Genomic DNA, 15,269 nt, shown 5'->3' with positions numbered 1-15,269 from the left:
CTGACCACATTTACACACGCTGGGGCGTCTCCACGCTCTGTTCTCGCTGTTTACATGGCTTCTCTTGGTGGGTCGGACTGCTTGCTGATTGCATCTGTCACTTGGGTGGTGTGTCTTACCCCCTTCCCCTGCCCTCCCCTCCCCTGCTTGTTTTGTTGGTTCCTCTGAGTACACACACACACACACACACACACACACACACACACACACACACACACACACACACACACACACCCTGTCATCTCCTGTGTGAGTTCTTCTTTTTTTTTTCTTTTTCTTTTTCTGCAATGTGTTTTCTTTCCCCCGATGCCGTCGTCGCTGTTTTTGCAGAGTGAGCCAGCCCTGCGGCGTGCAGTCAGTCCAGATGAGCTCGGTGCCACTGCAGTTCAACTTGTTGCCACCCCTAACAGGTGAGGCTCTGCCCGGTTCGCTCGTGGAGAGTACATAACAGGGTACGCAGTTGGAGTTAATCGGTGGCTCCTTCCATGCTGGCATCTTTGCCTGTTTTACTGTTATGCATTGCTTGGCTTTCTACTGTATAATAAAAAAAGCACGTTTTGTTTCTCTGGTGGTTTATATGAAGAGCGGGTTCTTCTCCAAGCTACTGTGCACGGATGAGGTGAGTGGGTACATGTGGGTATGAAGGCCTGTCGACATCCGCATGTGCTTGTGTGTCAATCAGTGCCTTTACATGTGCTTCACTAACCTCCTTATTCACAGAAACCCGATTTCTAAAATGCCATGTAAACTCTTACTCCGGTTAGAGAAATCGGCTTTATTGGCCTCTGAGAAACCCGATTAGTTCCGAGGTGGCTTTCACCAAGATTATGTAGCCCGGTAAACCATTAACTGGGTTACTGTTAAGGATTTAGCAGCCTGAGCATGTCCGTTGCACTCTGTCAGCCTGTGCATGTATTTGCTTTGCACTTGCTGTCGGCAGCCACAGGTAGAAGCGTCCACAAGATAAATTTCCAGTAGCAAATGTTCAGGTGATCACATCATTCCGTTTACTGGCTGAAATAATCCGTCTCAATATATCAGAAATCGCTAAATTTTTAATGATGAGATGAACGGTGTAATAGACAACATGGGTTGGCTGGCATCCCATCTTGGGATGGACAGTTCCTTACCTGGCCTTTATTAAATGGAAGGATGTGGAGGACAGGCATCTCGACTAGGTTGGTTAGTTGGTTGGACATGGGGAGACTGCTTCCCCTGTACACTGGGTGGTGACATCCCTCTGGTGTGCATCTCGTTTGAACACCTGCAGGGCTGTGTGGGAGTTGTAGTTTTTGGTGGGCAGCGCTGTTGCCCTGTGCTGCCAGGATAAGCTGCTGGAGTCAGAATCTCCTATCACGGAGAGGCTCCATCTGACCCAGAAGTGTTCTTGGATGTACTGTGACAGCACCAGAAATAGTCTGGGTCCGGTATGTGACTCCCCCAAGGAGAGTTGGAAGAGGAGTCAGACAAAGCTCACCTGGGTGGAGTGGTGAAGGGGAGAGTCTTATTGCCGAAGTTGGTGCTGAGGTGTCATCCATTGCACAGCTGCACTCGGGTCCCAATCCTGGTGTTTCATCGTGTGGTGTAAAATCAGCGTACGCTCCCAACCTTCTCTCTCTGTGGAGTACATTAAGGTATTTGTGGTAATAAATCTTTTTATTGGCATCCGAGACTGTACATGTGCTGTTATATTTAGTGTGCTGCAACGCCCCCTGGTGGTTCACAATGTACAGTACTGAACTCCATAGGTGGGGAGGTTCCTGCAGATTTGGGGTTGCAATGAGCACCAATGTGAACAGATGCCTGAAGGGAGCCCAGGCCTTGTCTGTCAAACCGCTATGCCTGTAATATCAATACATGCCGCTACAAGTGCAAGTTCGGGTATTGTCGATTGCGTATGTACACTAAAGGAACGTCTGAAAATATGCCTGTCTGCAGAACTCAAATCTGACCAAAGAGAGGTTGCCTTTCTGTCTGCCAAGCAAGTATTAGGGGTTGTGTGTGTCAATATTTGTGGAGGAACGTATGCAAGTGTGTATCTCTATAAATCAGGTGGGCAGGGTAGCACAGTGGGCAACGCAACTGCATTCCACAGATCCAGGATCCTTGCGTCAGGTGCCGTGTTCAGTTGCTATCCATGTGGAGTTTACACAGTCGCTCTGTTACTTTTGCAGGGTCCCATCGGTTACGTTTCACCCGGGTTCAAATTCTATTTATATGTCTTTTTTTTTTTTGTTTTTATTTCTTTTGTTTGTTAGTATTACTGTTCATGTTTATTTTTTGTAAATTATGTATACTTCGTCAGTATTACCGATCATTTAGTTTCTATGTGTTTTCTACTATGTTCAATGTGTTTTGAGGGAGGCTCAACAAGAGGCAGGGCCACCGGTCCATCTCCATCAACGGACCGCCCTCAACCCTATAAAGGCTGAGTAAACTCTCTGTCTGTCCTCTATGGTTCATTGAATTCACTTGGTGGGTTTGGTGAGTGTTCTTGTGTGTGTGTTTTTTTTAATGGATTTCTAGGTTTTTGGACTTTTTTGCTACTGGGGAGTGGATGTACAATTTAAACAGATTGCTATTGTCATGGAAATTGTTACATATGCATAATAGAACTATTTTACATTACAGCGAGTAATTAACCATAGTAAAAAATAGTAAAACGTAAAAAAATTGAAAGAAAATTATGCTTCATGTTGCGTTAGAGGTATTCGTTGCGTTATACATTTTCGTTCTGTTTGGCTTTGAAATTAACATGCAAATACTTTTTTAACTTGCACTTTTACTGTAAACTTCAGTAAAAACAATACTTGCAATTAAATTTTTGTCAATATCGCATTGAATTTTGATTTCGTATTTGGACTTTCATCGTGACAATGTAACATATAACTGCCCGTGAGTGAATATCGTTTCTTTCTGTCTAATAAATAAACCGATTTTTTCGAATGTTTATCTCTGTGATTTGTTGATTGTCATAGCAAAAGCTATTCTACCGGGAAACTGTAAACATTTTAATAGGAATGGCATATCAAGATCTCCTTTGGTGTCTAATGTTCTCCGCAGAAGATGTACTAGATTACCTTACTTGTCGCCTGTTAAAATTTTACGTTAGAATTGTTTGACCAATTTTCAATACAACTAATCTTGTCCTATTGCATAGCCCATCACTCATACATAAATTGAGCAATAACATTACGATACTGTACATCCTTCTTTCTATAGTAATTTGGACGGTGGAAGACCGGACGGTGTTAACGGTTGTAGATATTCTACGGGATATTGTAAGTTGATGTTTTCATCTTCCGCACGATCACCACCAGTTGTTTCATCATAGTCTATTGATACGCATTTAACTAATTTGCTGTGTAACTGATCAACAATTTTCGCGTAAATTTATTTGACTTTGCGGTGCTAGGATTGCTCGTGTACTCATTTCTTCTGTTGATAACCCTTCGGGATGAAATTCTACATTAAGATTTGGACATAATAAGTCTTCTTTTATTGGGAACTTAAAGTGAGGAAAACATAAAAATTTATAAGAGCGCAAGAACTGTGTCTAACAAAAGCATTCACACGAATGAGAGGTGTGAGGACCGTGGACATGGGTTGTTAACTGTAAATGGGACTTGATAAAATCTCTTGGCAATAGTCTCGTCTCGTCTCAAGATTTTTTTTTATAATAGAGAGATATTTTTGTTCATAGAGATTCTGTGGTTGCCCCTTTTTTGCTTCAAGTTGAAGGTTGATGGATCCTTCTACGTGTGGGGCTGTTTGCTACAGTTTATGGGGACTCTGTGCTTAGGAGCTCTCTAGTTCATGACACAATTCAGATATATCTACTGTATAAGCATTTGCAGGTTGGATCAACTAAAGACTCAACATTGGCTTGGTCTGAGCGCAGCAGTGTGATGGACTGGCACCCCGCCCAGCCTTGTTTCCTGTTTTGTGCCCCGTGCTGCTGGGATCATCCGCACAACTTTAGTTTGATTATGTAATCTTACCTTATATGTATAAACTTATAAACATAAGAATAAGCAGGCATGTGTGTTCACACTGTATTAAGTTGTGTGCTAATATTTCATTACGTTACACAATGCAAAATATGTGGCTATACGTGTGCATCAAACTGAGCGTGTGCAGAGTGTAGTTTTATCTCTACAAGGAAAGGTGGTGGAACACTTCTACCTGAATATCTATCTATCTATCTATCTATCTATCTATCTATCTATCTATCTATCTATCTATCTATCTATCTATCTATCTATCTATCTATCTATCTATCTATCTATCTATCTATCTATCTATAAATGTCTTATGTAATTACATTTTAATTAGAAATGGATTATGTTTACAGATTCGTCTGCAATAATTATAAAACACACACGAATCCTGTACACATAACATAAACAGGATGCCCCTTTACGGTGTTATGGTTACATAATTCTGTGAAAAGTGCAGCACCTCCACAAAATTTATTAAAGACAAATTAGCTACAATGTGTAACACCGCATAAAGGTATCAAAATAATATGTGCAAAAGTGGAGTCCAACATTACATCCACATTTGGTGCCATTTAATTATTTCAATCACTCTATATAAAAGGCAAAGTATGGAAAGGCAATGCAGTGAACAAATAACAATACCAAATAGAAGAAAATATAGTAGAAAATACGGGCTGTGCAGTGCGTCCTGGTCCTCCCTGTGTGGAGTTTATATATTCATACTGTGTCTGCATGGGTTTAACTCCACAGACCAAAGACATGCAGGTTAGGTTCGCTGGCGACCCTAAATTCACCCTAGTGTGTGTGTGTGTGTGTGTGTGTGTGTGTGTGCGGGTGTGTGTGTGCGTGCGTGCGTGTGTGTGTGTGCGTGCGTGCGTGCGTGTGTGTGTGTGTGCGGGTGTGTGTGTGCGTGCGTGCGTGTGTGTGTGTGTGTTCGCCCTGCAATGGACTGGTGCCTTGTCGAGTATTCGTTCCTGCCTTGCACCCTGTGCTAGCTGGGATTGGCTCCAGCACTGCCCTGTGACCCTGTTCAGGACTAAGTAGGTTTGAAAATGACTGACTGATTATAATAGAAAATAAAATAGATGTAAAAGTTAAGATATAAACAGTCTTAGAAAAGCTTACTGAAGTGTTGACAGCTTTTGGTGTAGCGATTGGCATTATTCATAGAATATGTTTATCTAATGTCCAAATCAGATGGCCTCACATGTCTTGATGTTGCCCTTTTCTTGTTGTTTTTCTTCTGCCTCGGTCCTTTGGATGAGCCATATTTATATTAAAATGCACATGTGGGATTTCAGGACATGTGACATTGCATACATTTGATTGGCTATCTTGTCCTTATAACAAATGACTCTGATCGAAGTGTTTGATCTTTCAAGTACCCCCGTGCTCCTTCCTTCCTTAATTCTGTAATTCCTAGTCCTAAAGTGTCTGTCCATTCCGTGGCATCTGCACTTATTTCCCACTCCCAGGTCATAAACTTAATTGAAAAAGAAACCGACTGGAACAGATGCATAAATGACGAGTACAATACAGCAAGAATGTACAAGGAAAGGATGCTTGTCAAGCTTGTAATTAAAGTCCTGCAAATTCAATTCATCCTGGTTCATTTGAGCAAAATAATTAAAATTTAATATAAACAGTCTACAGTTGAAAAATGGAAGATTTTCCACTCCAGGAAAATCAGAAAGGTTGGTAGTAATTGCATCACACTAGAACACCTGATGAAGACCAGGCAGTGCTCATCACGTGCCCAACACCATCCTTATGTTGCAGCATGGTGGTGGCAGATCATGCTATGGAGCTGCTTCTCAGTGGCACGGACAGATAGACTGGCCAGCATTGAGGGAAGGATGAATGCACCCAAATACAGAAATGTCCTTGAAGAAAACCTGGTCTAGAGTGCACATAACCTGGGGGTGATGGTTCAGCTTTCAGCGCCTGTTTAGTTTGTTTGCAAGTAGAATAAAGGGGGTGACCCAGTTGGCACCCCAACACTTTTCAAGAGTAAAGGTTAGGGTGCATCTACCCGTGTGTATCCAGGTGTATCTGCATACGTGTAGCTTGCCTGATTGTAAAAATGCACACTAGATTGACTTACATCTGTTTTCAGTTTCCAAGTATTTTGTGTCAGTGAGGGTACAGCACATATCAGTGTGCACATGGTCTCATTTTCTGTTGCCCCCTTTTTTTTCTAGCCACCCTGTGTATGAATCGCTGGAGCCTGGAGGAGCTGGTCAGCAGAGACCCCGAAAACTTTCTCATTCTGCTCCAGCAGATATTGAAGAGAGCCAAAGAGGTAAACCCTTTACTCCTTCTCCTCACTCCCTCTCTGTGTCCTGTCCAGGGGTTGTGTGCAAGTACAGCTGTTATGCCACCTATAGATGCTGTCTCAAGTCTTGCTAGGGTCCCTGCGTGAAGTATGCATGTTCTCCCTGTGTCTGCATGGGTTTCCTCCCACAGTCCAAAGACATGCAGGTTAGGTGCATTGGCGATCTGAAATTGTCCATAGTGTGGGTTTGTGTGTGTGTGTGCCCTGAGGTGGTCTGGCGCCCGAGTCGATATTAGAGTCGGTGGACAGTTCTACAAAATACCTCATTTCTGCTAAAGAGGGCAATGCCTGCTTCTGGGGCCAATTGTGGACTTACTGTTACCCTAGCAGATCATTACATCTACTGATATTTTTGTTGAATAAATGATTGACAAAGCAAATTTTTTGTGTGTTCTTGTTCAAGACTATCGTCTTTATCTGTATGCCCTGTTTACATGAAGATCTACTGTTTGCATGTTCAAATATCACCCTGCCCAAGGTTTGTTTCCCGCCTTGTGCCCTGTGTTGGCTGGGATTGGCTCCAGCAGACCCCCGTGACCCTGTAGTTGCAATATAGCGGGTTGGATAATGGATGGATAGATGGATGGAGATCTAGGGTGCGCAATTGTGTACCTTCAGTCTCGCTAAGTTATAATAGAGAAGGACAAAGAGAGATCAAAACAGGAATGAGAGAGGGAAAAATGAGAAAAATTTGAAAGAAAGAAGGAAGAAGGGCCTTTATGGCAGCATGGTAAGTGGTCGAGGATGGCCCAGGGTGGTACTTATAGAGCAGGGTAGCTTCTGCCAAGCGCCAACAGAGCAGGAGCAACCAATCATATCGAGTGGGGTCCTGCTGAAGGCCGAGAGATGGCAGTGAGGGAAAAGGAGCAGGGATCACAGCTCTCGAAGAAGCTTCAAATGGATGGAAGGCATCTCCTGTAGGGGTGAGCAGCTGGGACGTAGTACACCAAGGCTCCTGAAGGGTTTAATGGAAGATCCTGAGTGTGTTTTAATCTGTTATTGGATTGATTTATTGATGATTTTAACCTTCACTGTGAACACTGTTTTTGTACGTACTGTTTATTGATTTATTTATTATGGAAGGTTGCGCTGCAATGTTCACACTTTGATTGGAATAAAAGCACCATGCACTTTTCACCAACCATTGCCAGTTATGTATCTTCAGTCCATTTTCATAACATGACTATCGATGACGCGAGTTCAATGGAGTGGATTAACATTCGATTCACGACTGGTTCCTGACTTGGTGGATAAGCCGTGAGCCACTTGTGACTCTGGATGAGATTTAGTAGGCTCAGAAACAGAAGTGGGGATTTTTGGAAAGCGCCTGAGCAGGTCCTGTGTGTAGATCATGGAGGGGCATCCAGGGGTGAATGAGGTTATAGAAGGAGTTATAAGACAGTGTCATGTCCCAAATATATATGCCTTGTCACTTGTTCTTTCTTTTCTTTTTTGCCCCTAAGATCCAGGACACCTGTGAGTATAAGCTAGTCATCCCATTGAACCTGATGTTCTTCTCCACTCTTCTGCGGGTGAGTGTTTTCATCTCCTTGGCACTAACAATGTGCGATGTGTGATTGTCTTCAGTGGCTTGTCTGGTGTTAAACCCTTTAATGTAAAGGATCTCCTCCAAACCTCCCTTGCAGACACCCTTCTTTCCCTGGGATGGACAGCTTCTCAGAGAGGCCTACCATGTCTTCTACGGTTTCCTTACATGGCCTGAGCCATACTGCAGCGTCAGCCAAGACTTGCTGACTATCATCCAGGAGGAAATGAAGGCTCCAGGTATGTGGGTGCATCCTTGAGGTGTCACACTTTGGATGAAATCTGAAGTCTAGTTGGGTTGGGAACAAAATCCACAGGCATGTTTCATTTTGCAATTTCTCATTCGAGTTGTTCAGCAACTACTTTAAGATCAGAAACGGTGCAAGCCTCCAAAAAAAGAGATTACTTTATTCAGGATTAACCCCAAAAGAGTAGGCCTCACCATATCGGGTAGCCTGGGCCCAAACCCAATAGGCAGGCATTACTGCTTTCACAGGCCCAAAATTGGGACAAAGGTTTTTTAATTCACAATTATTAGAAATTCATACAAAAGGGAAAGGGGAAATCCATTTTAAAAAGCATCTGACCCAAAAATAAATTTCCATACTTATCTGACCTCATGTCATCTTCTTAATCGTTTTTCTTGGTGATGGTTGTGGCATCTTCTTTATGTATTTAATTATTTACCGAAAGGATTCAAAAGGATTAAATGCGGGGACAAAAAAATCAAGGATCAAAATAAGTTTGCGTATAATGCCAACCTAAAAAGGAACAAATCCAAAAACAGAAACAGCAGCTTAATTTGAATGCAAGGGTAGAAAAAAAACAGGAAATACAATAATAAGAGAGGCGCATAAACCACAAAACAGTAAACAAACTCAGTGCCTGAAGTGGCCATGGTAACAGCTGCTTCCCCTTAAATAGGAAGGGGGCGGTCCCTCAGCGGCAGTGTCAGGTGGCTCCGCCCCTAGGCACCACATACAGACTACAATTCACATAACTAGAATTACAAGGCATCACAATGCTGACGTTTTTCATAAACGCAGAATTATCAATCGACAAAATACAAATAAAGTTACATAACACAAAAAAAATGAAAGTGAAAAAAATCAAAAACATATAAAGTAACATGCAAAAGAAAACAAAAAAATTAAATAAACATAACGATGAGAATTCCATTTTGCTTTTTATTGCTCATTGAAATTTTTCTGAAGGATGATGGCTTAGAACAGCGTTTCTCAACCTTTAAGTATTTGCGACCCGAGTTTTCATAACAGTTTTAATCGTGCCCCCCTAACATTTTTTTGAAACCCTAATAAAATTTATTCCTATATTTTTTGCTGCCGATACACCGCTACAAGTTTAAAATTTCCCTACGAATAGCGAAATTACGCCACATATGGCAACATTCGCGCCCCCTTTTTTGTTACTTCGCGCCCCACAGATTGAGAACCGCTGGCTTAGAAGGAGAGTGGCACTGCTCTGGGTTTGAATCCCAGCCTGAGTGCTCTGCAGACGTTGCATTTTGTCTCCATGTTTCGGTGACTTTTTGCTCAAAGTATGTCAGCTTGCCTCTGCACATTCCAGAAAGATGTACAGCCATGCGATAAAGTAAGTACACCCCATGGAAATTGTTGACTTTTTCAATCTATTCAAACAGGCAAACAGTGTCTACAGATGAAGGTGATAGACTTGAGCAAATGACACATACAATTAACACGGTGTTTTCATTCTCATAATGCAAATTAACAAAAATATGGATTTGTCGTATGATCCACCCCTAAGTTTATCACAACTTCAAATCTATCAAATTTGAATCAGGTGCTCTAGATGAGGTGTCAATGATTAGAACCTCTTTATGGATCATGTAGGTGGACCCCATGTTCTTTAAAGCACAGATATCAAGGATCTGGTCTTCTCTTTGCTATTGATGTGTGTTGTGTCATCCTAAAAGAGCTCTCTGAGGCCCTCAGAGAGAAGTTTGTGGATGCCTAGGAGTCTGGCAATGGACTTAAAAATGAAATCCATTCCACCATAAGGAAAGTCATCTACAAGTGGTGCAGATTCCAAATGACTGCTGATTTGTCCAGGACCAGCTGGCTCGCCGGCCTAGCAAATTCAGCCCAAGAGCTGACCATTTGATAGTAAAAGAATTCCCCAAGAACCCCGAAATTTAATTTTGATATCTGCAGGTAACTCTTGCAACAATTAGTGTCAAAGTGCATACATCTGCAATCTGAAAGAGACAGCAAAAACATTGACCTGCATGTGGGATGTGACTGGAAAAAGCATTGACTGTCTATAAAGAACATCAGATCAAGGCTGCAGTTTGGCATGGAGCATCTAGACAAAGACCAGGCCTTCCAGAATTATGTGCTTTGAAAACATGAATCAAAGATATGGTTGTTTGGCCACAGTAACAGTAGACCTGTAAGGAGCAGAAGAACTTCATACCAACCATTGTGGTGGAAATGCTATGGTTTGGTGTAGCATTGCTCCCTCAGGGACCAGCCAGCTTACAGTCATCAACTCAATTATGAGTTCTGCATCATATCAAAGTGTGCCTGAGGAGAATGTGAGGCCATCTTTCCAAAAGTTGAAGTTGAACTGGAAATGGATCTTCCACCATGATAATGATCCAACGCACACTAGCAAATCCACCAAAAAATGGCTCAAAAGAAGAAATAGAAGATTATGGACCGGCCTGGTCAAAGCCCTGATGTGAATCCCATTGTGGGCAGAGTTTGAAATGGGTAGTACGTGCAAGAAAACCCACAAACATTTTGCAACTCAAGAATTTGTGCGTGGAGCAGAGGTCAAATATTCCACCAATGTGATGTCAGAGTATCTGGTGAGCAGTTATGCAAACCGCTTACAAGAAGTCATTTCTGCTAAATTGGACAATTGCAAGCAGCGAGGCCAAGGGTGGACTTACTTTTTACCCAGTAGACCATTACGTCTATTGATATTTGTGTTAAATAAATGACCGAAAAGGCCAATTTCCCCTGTGTTTCACCTTTATATGTAGGCACTGTTTTCATGAAGATCTAATGTTTGTACAGTATGTTCAAATACATTGAAAACGTCAACAGTTTCCATGGGGTGTACTTACTTTTTCACACGAGGGTATGTGAAGTCAATTGTTGTGGCTGAATTGGTCCAGTATTAGTGAATGTGTCTTGTGAAGGATTGTTGCCCAATTCAGGACTGGTTCCTGTCTTGTGGGATACGTTCTGGCCCACTTTGACTCTGGAATGTATTTAGTAGGTTCAGGAATCGAAGTATATATGGTTATGGGCACATAACACAAAAGAAAATGCCAACTGTGTGATATAACAGATATACTTGCTTCTTCTAACATCCATTCTATTGTCTTTACATTTGCCAAGAAGCACAGTGTCTGAAACTTACCAGAGATGACTGTTACTTCTCAAGTGTTGTAATTTGCCCAGGTGAGGTTTCACTCTGACTGCTGCTGCAGTTGATGTCACTCAACAATGCCTGCCTTTGCAGTTTATCCATCTTGCAGAGAAGAAAGCACCACCATGCGGTGAGAAAGGAGAGGCTCCGTGAGACCCTTCCTATTAGAGCAGACATTATCTAAGAATGAGATGGAGCTAGAAGATCCGGCAATATGGTTCACCCTGAATTGTAGCCTCCACATTTTTATGAGACACATCCATAACACACCATGGAATGATTGGACCAGATATATGAATCAAATAGTCAAGTCAGTAGGTTTGATTTGGATTTTCATATCATGTACTAGCAATACAAATTAGGATATGTGCAGGCTGTATAATTTAATTCTGTGTAACTTTGAGAAACTGATTGGACTGTTGCAAAGGTGATCCCACCAAGAAAATGTTTATAAGCAGTCCTAGTCCTGAGCTCATGAGTTATTCACTTTATATATTAACCTGAGATGTAGGTGGCTCTACCTTATAGTAGAGAGAATTTCATTCTCCAGTGACAGCAAAGATTTTGCTTCCTGAACACTTTTGGATGTGTCTTATTGAGTTTGGTCTGTGCTGTCACCTATTTTTGTGATTTCCTCTCGTATTATACATTCACCGGCCACTTTATTAGTTCCACCTGCTTGTTAACATAAATATTTAATCAGTCAATCACATGGCAGCAACTCCATGCATGTAGGCATGTAGACATCAGAATTTGGCATCAACAACATGAAAGCATAGATCCATCCTGCCTTGTATCAACGGTTCAGGCTGGTGATGGTGGCATAATGGTGTGGGGGGATATTTTCTTGGCACACCTTGGTCCCCTTAGTACCAACTGAGCATCCTTTAAATGCCACAGCCTACCTGAGTATTGTTGCTGACCATTAAGACTGCAGTGTACTCATCTTCTGATGGCCCCTTCCTGCAGAATAACCCACCATGTCACAAAGCTCGGGTCATCTCAAACTGGTTTCTTGAACATGACGATGAGTTCACTGCACTCAAATGTCCTCCACAGTCACCAGATCTCAATGAAGTAGAGCACCTTTGGGATGTGGTGGAATGGGAGATTCACATCACAGATGTGCAGCTGATAAATCTGCAGCAACTGTGTGATGCTGTCATGTCAATTTGAACCACAATCCATGAGGAATGTCTCCAGCACCTTGTTGAATCTCTGTCATGAAGAATTATGGCAGTTCTGAAGGCAAAAGGGGGTCTAAATCGGTACTAGCAAGGTGTGCCTAATAAAGTGGCTGGTGAGTGTAAGTATACATACACATGTACTGTACAACGACTACAAGTGGACCATCTGTGGTGATCTAAGTCCTATTTTGTGTGAGAATGAGACAGCTATGCTAAAGAGTCTCATTACATTAAATACCGTATGTACTCGCTGATAAGTTCACCCGCGGATAAGTCGGGGTTTGATTTTACCGTATAATTTACGGTATTTTATAATGTCAGTCATATAAGTCGAATGCGGAAAATTCACGCTATTGGTCCAAGAGATTATGAACACCCACCTGAGAGAGTAACCACCGAGCACACGGCCTTTTTTTTTTTGTATGTATTGTGCCTACATGACCACACAGTAATACCTGAACTATTCCAAAGCGACATTTGCACTGTTTTGTGTTTCTTGTTTCTCATACCCTCATACACCTTTATCGTAAGAGAATCCCTTATCTATGATGCAGCGTTTGATCAGAACAAAATATGAAGCTGGTTTTAAATTAAAAGTTGTTGATGTGGCGAAGAAAATTGGTAACTGCGCTGCTGCAACAAAATTCGATGTGTCTGAGAAACTGGTGCGAGATTGGAGGAGGCAAGAAGATGTAACAATAAAAAAAAATAAAGGGTCACATTTTTGAACGGGCGTATAAGTTGGGGTGTGATTTTATAATCAATTTTTCGGGTTTCAAGACCCGACTTATATGCGAGTATATACGGTAGAACTGGCTGCCCCATAGTGTGGCAGGTAAACCACTTGTCGAAACCAACAAAGAGATTTTTGTCTCATTTTCTTATAAAACTTGGACGGATGATAAATGTCATGAAAGCAATGAGCAAGACAGGTGAAGAGTTTCGATATAGGCAGATGACTCCACGGATCACCGATGCCAAGATTAAAGAAGGATTTTTTGTTGGTCCACAAAACACCTCATCAATGACAAGCAGTTCAAAGATCTTCTAGTGGGGCCAGACAAAGGCATGGAAGGCATTCAGGGATGTGGCTGAGGATTTTCTTGGCAACTATGTAGCACCAGACTGCATCCAGCAGGTTGATAGCATGCTTCAAACATATAAAACCACAAAGTGCAAAAGGTTCATTTTCTGCGTTCACACTTGGACTTCTTCCTTGCTAATCTTATTGCAGCCAGTGAGGAAATAGGGTCAAAGGTTTCACCAGGACATTACGACAATGGAAGTCCATCAGTCTATCAATGTTGGCCAACTGTTTTTATCCACGGAAATGAGGACAATGGAGATCATCGGCAAAATATGTTTAGCTCAATTGAACTAATGTGAAGTGCCGGCATCATTAAGTGAATAAACACACTAAATTCCATAAAAGTTCATCTAATGTTTCTATTAATTTCTATGTGATATAGTCAATCTGAAATTATGCTTTTATTTATCTTGAAGCTATCTATCATAATCACCAAAATGTTTTCAGGAAGCAAAAACTTTACTACTTTATTATGCTTATGAGAACATCCAAAGTAGAACAATCCAGAGGTAGCCATTCAGTCCATAGAGCTCATTTGTTTACCTACATTTTTCTGATATTTTGTCCAGAAACTTTCTGTTTTATCTTTATTGGCTATTTTTTTTCTTTTTTTTTCATATTCTCATTTCTTTGTGTAAAGTAGTTATGTTTTAAATTTTTGCGACAGCACAAAATGAGGATGCTGTCAGCCTCTTCTCCACTAGTCCTCTTGTGTGAATTCATTTTCAGTGGGCTTTTTATCTCTGTGACACCATCCATTGTGTTCTCCTGCAGGAATCTCCTACCACAGGCTTGTCCGAGAGGAACAGGGCTTGACCACGAACAGTTGTCACAACAAAACCATGTGAGTGTTGTGTTTTTTTTTTTTTATGTCTTCTGGGCAACACCTGGGATCCAAGCAGTCCATTATGGGGCCTTTTCTTGAAGTGAATTGTGACTTTCTATTTGAATGTTACTCAGGGTGTCAGGTTGAGCTCTGTCTGATTTGTTTTTAATTAGGAGCCAAACCTAACACATACATACACATTTCATTGTATGTTGACCCTGTGTTAACCTATATATGACAAATAAACCTAAACCTAAACCTAAACCTAACAGTTTCTGTCCTTCCGTCTTTCCATCGACTCCAGATTGTGAATGAGACACCACGTTCCGGGGAAGTCTCCTTTTATGCCCTCCAGACTGGAAGGGATGAGACTTGCTCTGGTTATCATGGTCGAGGCTGGCAGACCTCACTGGGCGTCTTTTTTGAGGTGTGAGAATAGATGATACCGTTAGAGACAGCAACTCCTCTTGTCCTGGAGTGGTGCCACTTACCTCGGCCGAGCCTGGAAGGTGATTGGCAGTCGCACATGCGTGACAGTAGTTAGACAGACAGCAGAGAACACAGATCTTCTATAAAAAGCTGGTGCCTGAACAGCGACCAGTGGAAAACCATAATCTCAAACAAACTAACATTTACTAATAATGGTACATTAAAATAGGAAGAATGTCTGTTCAGGAAAAAGAACATCTGTTAGAAAGGGCTCCGTATCAACTTACAGGATTTTGTTTTGTTTTGTTTGCATGGTGACGTAGATACTTTTACCCACATTTCTCCTTTCAGGCCAAAGGTATCAATGAAGGGTGAAACTGAAAGGATTTTCATTAAAACACCTAAGAAGAACAAATGAAATAAAGCAGTAATACTGCCA

At 41.7% G+C, this 15,269-nt stretch overlaps 1 protein-coding gene across 1 annotated transcript in view; it reads left to right on the top strand.

Annotated features, from left to right (window-relative positions):
* pik3r5 (phosphoinositide-3-kinase, regulatory subunit 5) overlaps positions 1–15,269 on the top strand; it is a 178,266-nt gene that overhangs the window by 101,075 nt on the left and 61,922 nt on the right. Inside the window, 5 exon segments of the mRNA XM_051918933.1 lie at positions 1,734–1,748; positions 6,203–6,303; positions 7,800–7,868; positions 7,983–8,121; positions 14,350–14,419. Coding sequence (XP_051774893.1) covers positions 1,734–1,748; positions 6,203–6,303; positions 7,800–7,868; positions 7,983–8,121; positions 14,350–14,419 — 394 coding nt within the window.

The sequence above is a fragment of the Erpetoichthys calabaricus genome, chromosome 14 (assembly GCF_900747795.2).
Source record: "Erpetoichthys calabaricus chromosome 14, fErpCal1.3, whole genome shotgun sequence".
NCBI lineage: Eukaryota > Metazoa > Chordata > Cladistia > Polypteriformes > Polypteridae > Erpetoichthys > Erpetoichthys calabaricus.
The sequence above is the reverse complement of the archived record's forward strand: the minus strand, read 5'-3'. Positions and strand labels throughout refer to the sequence as shown.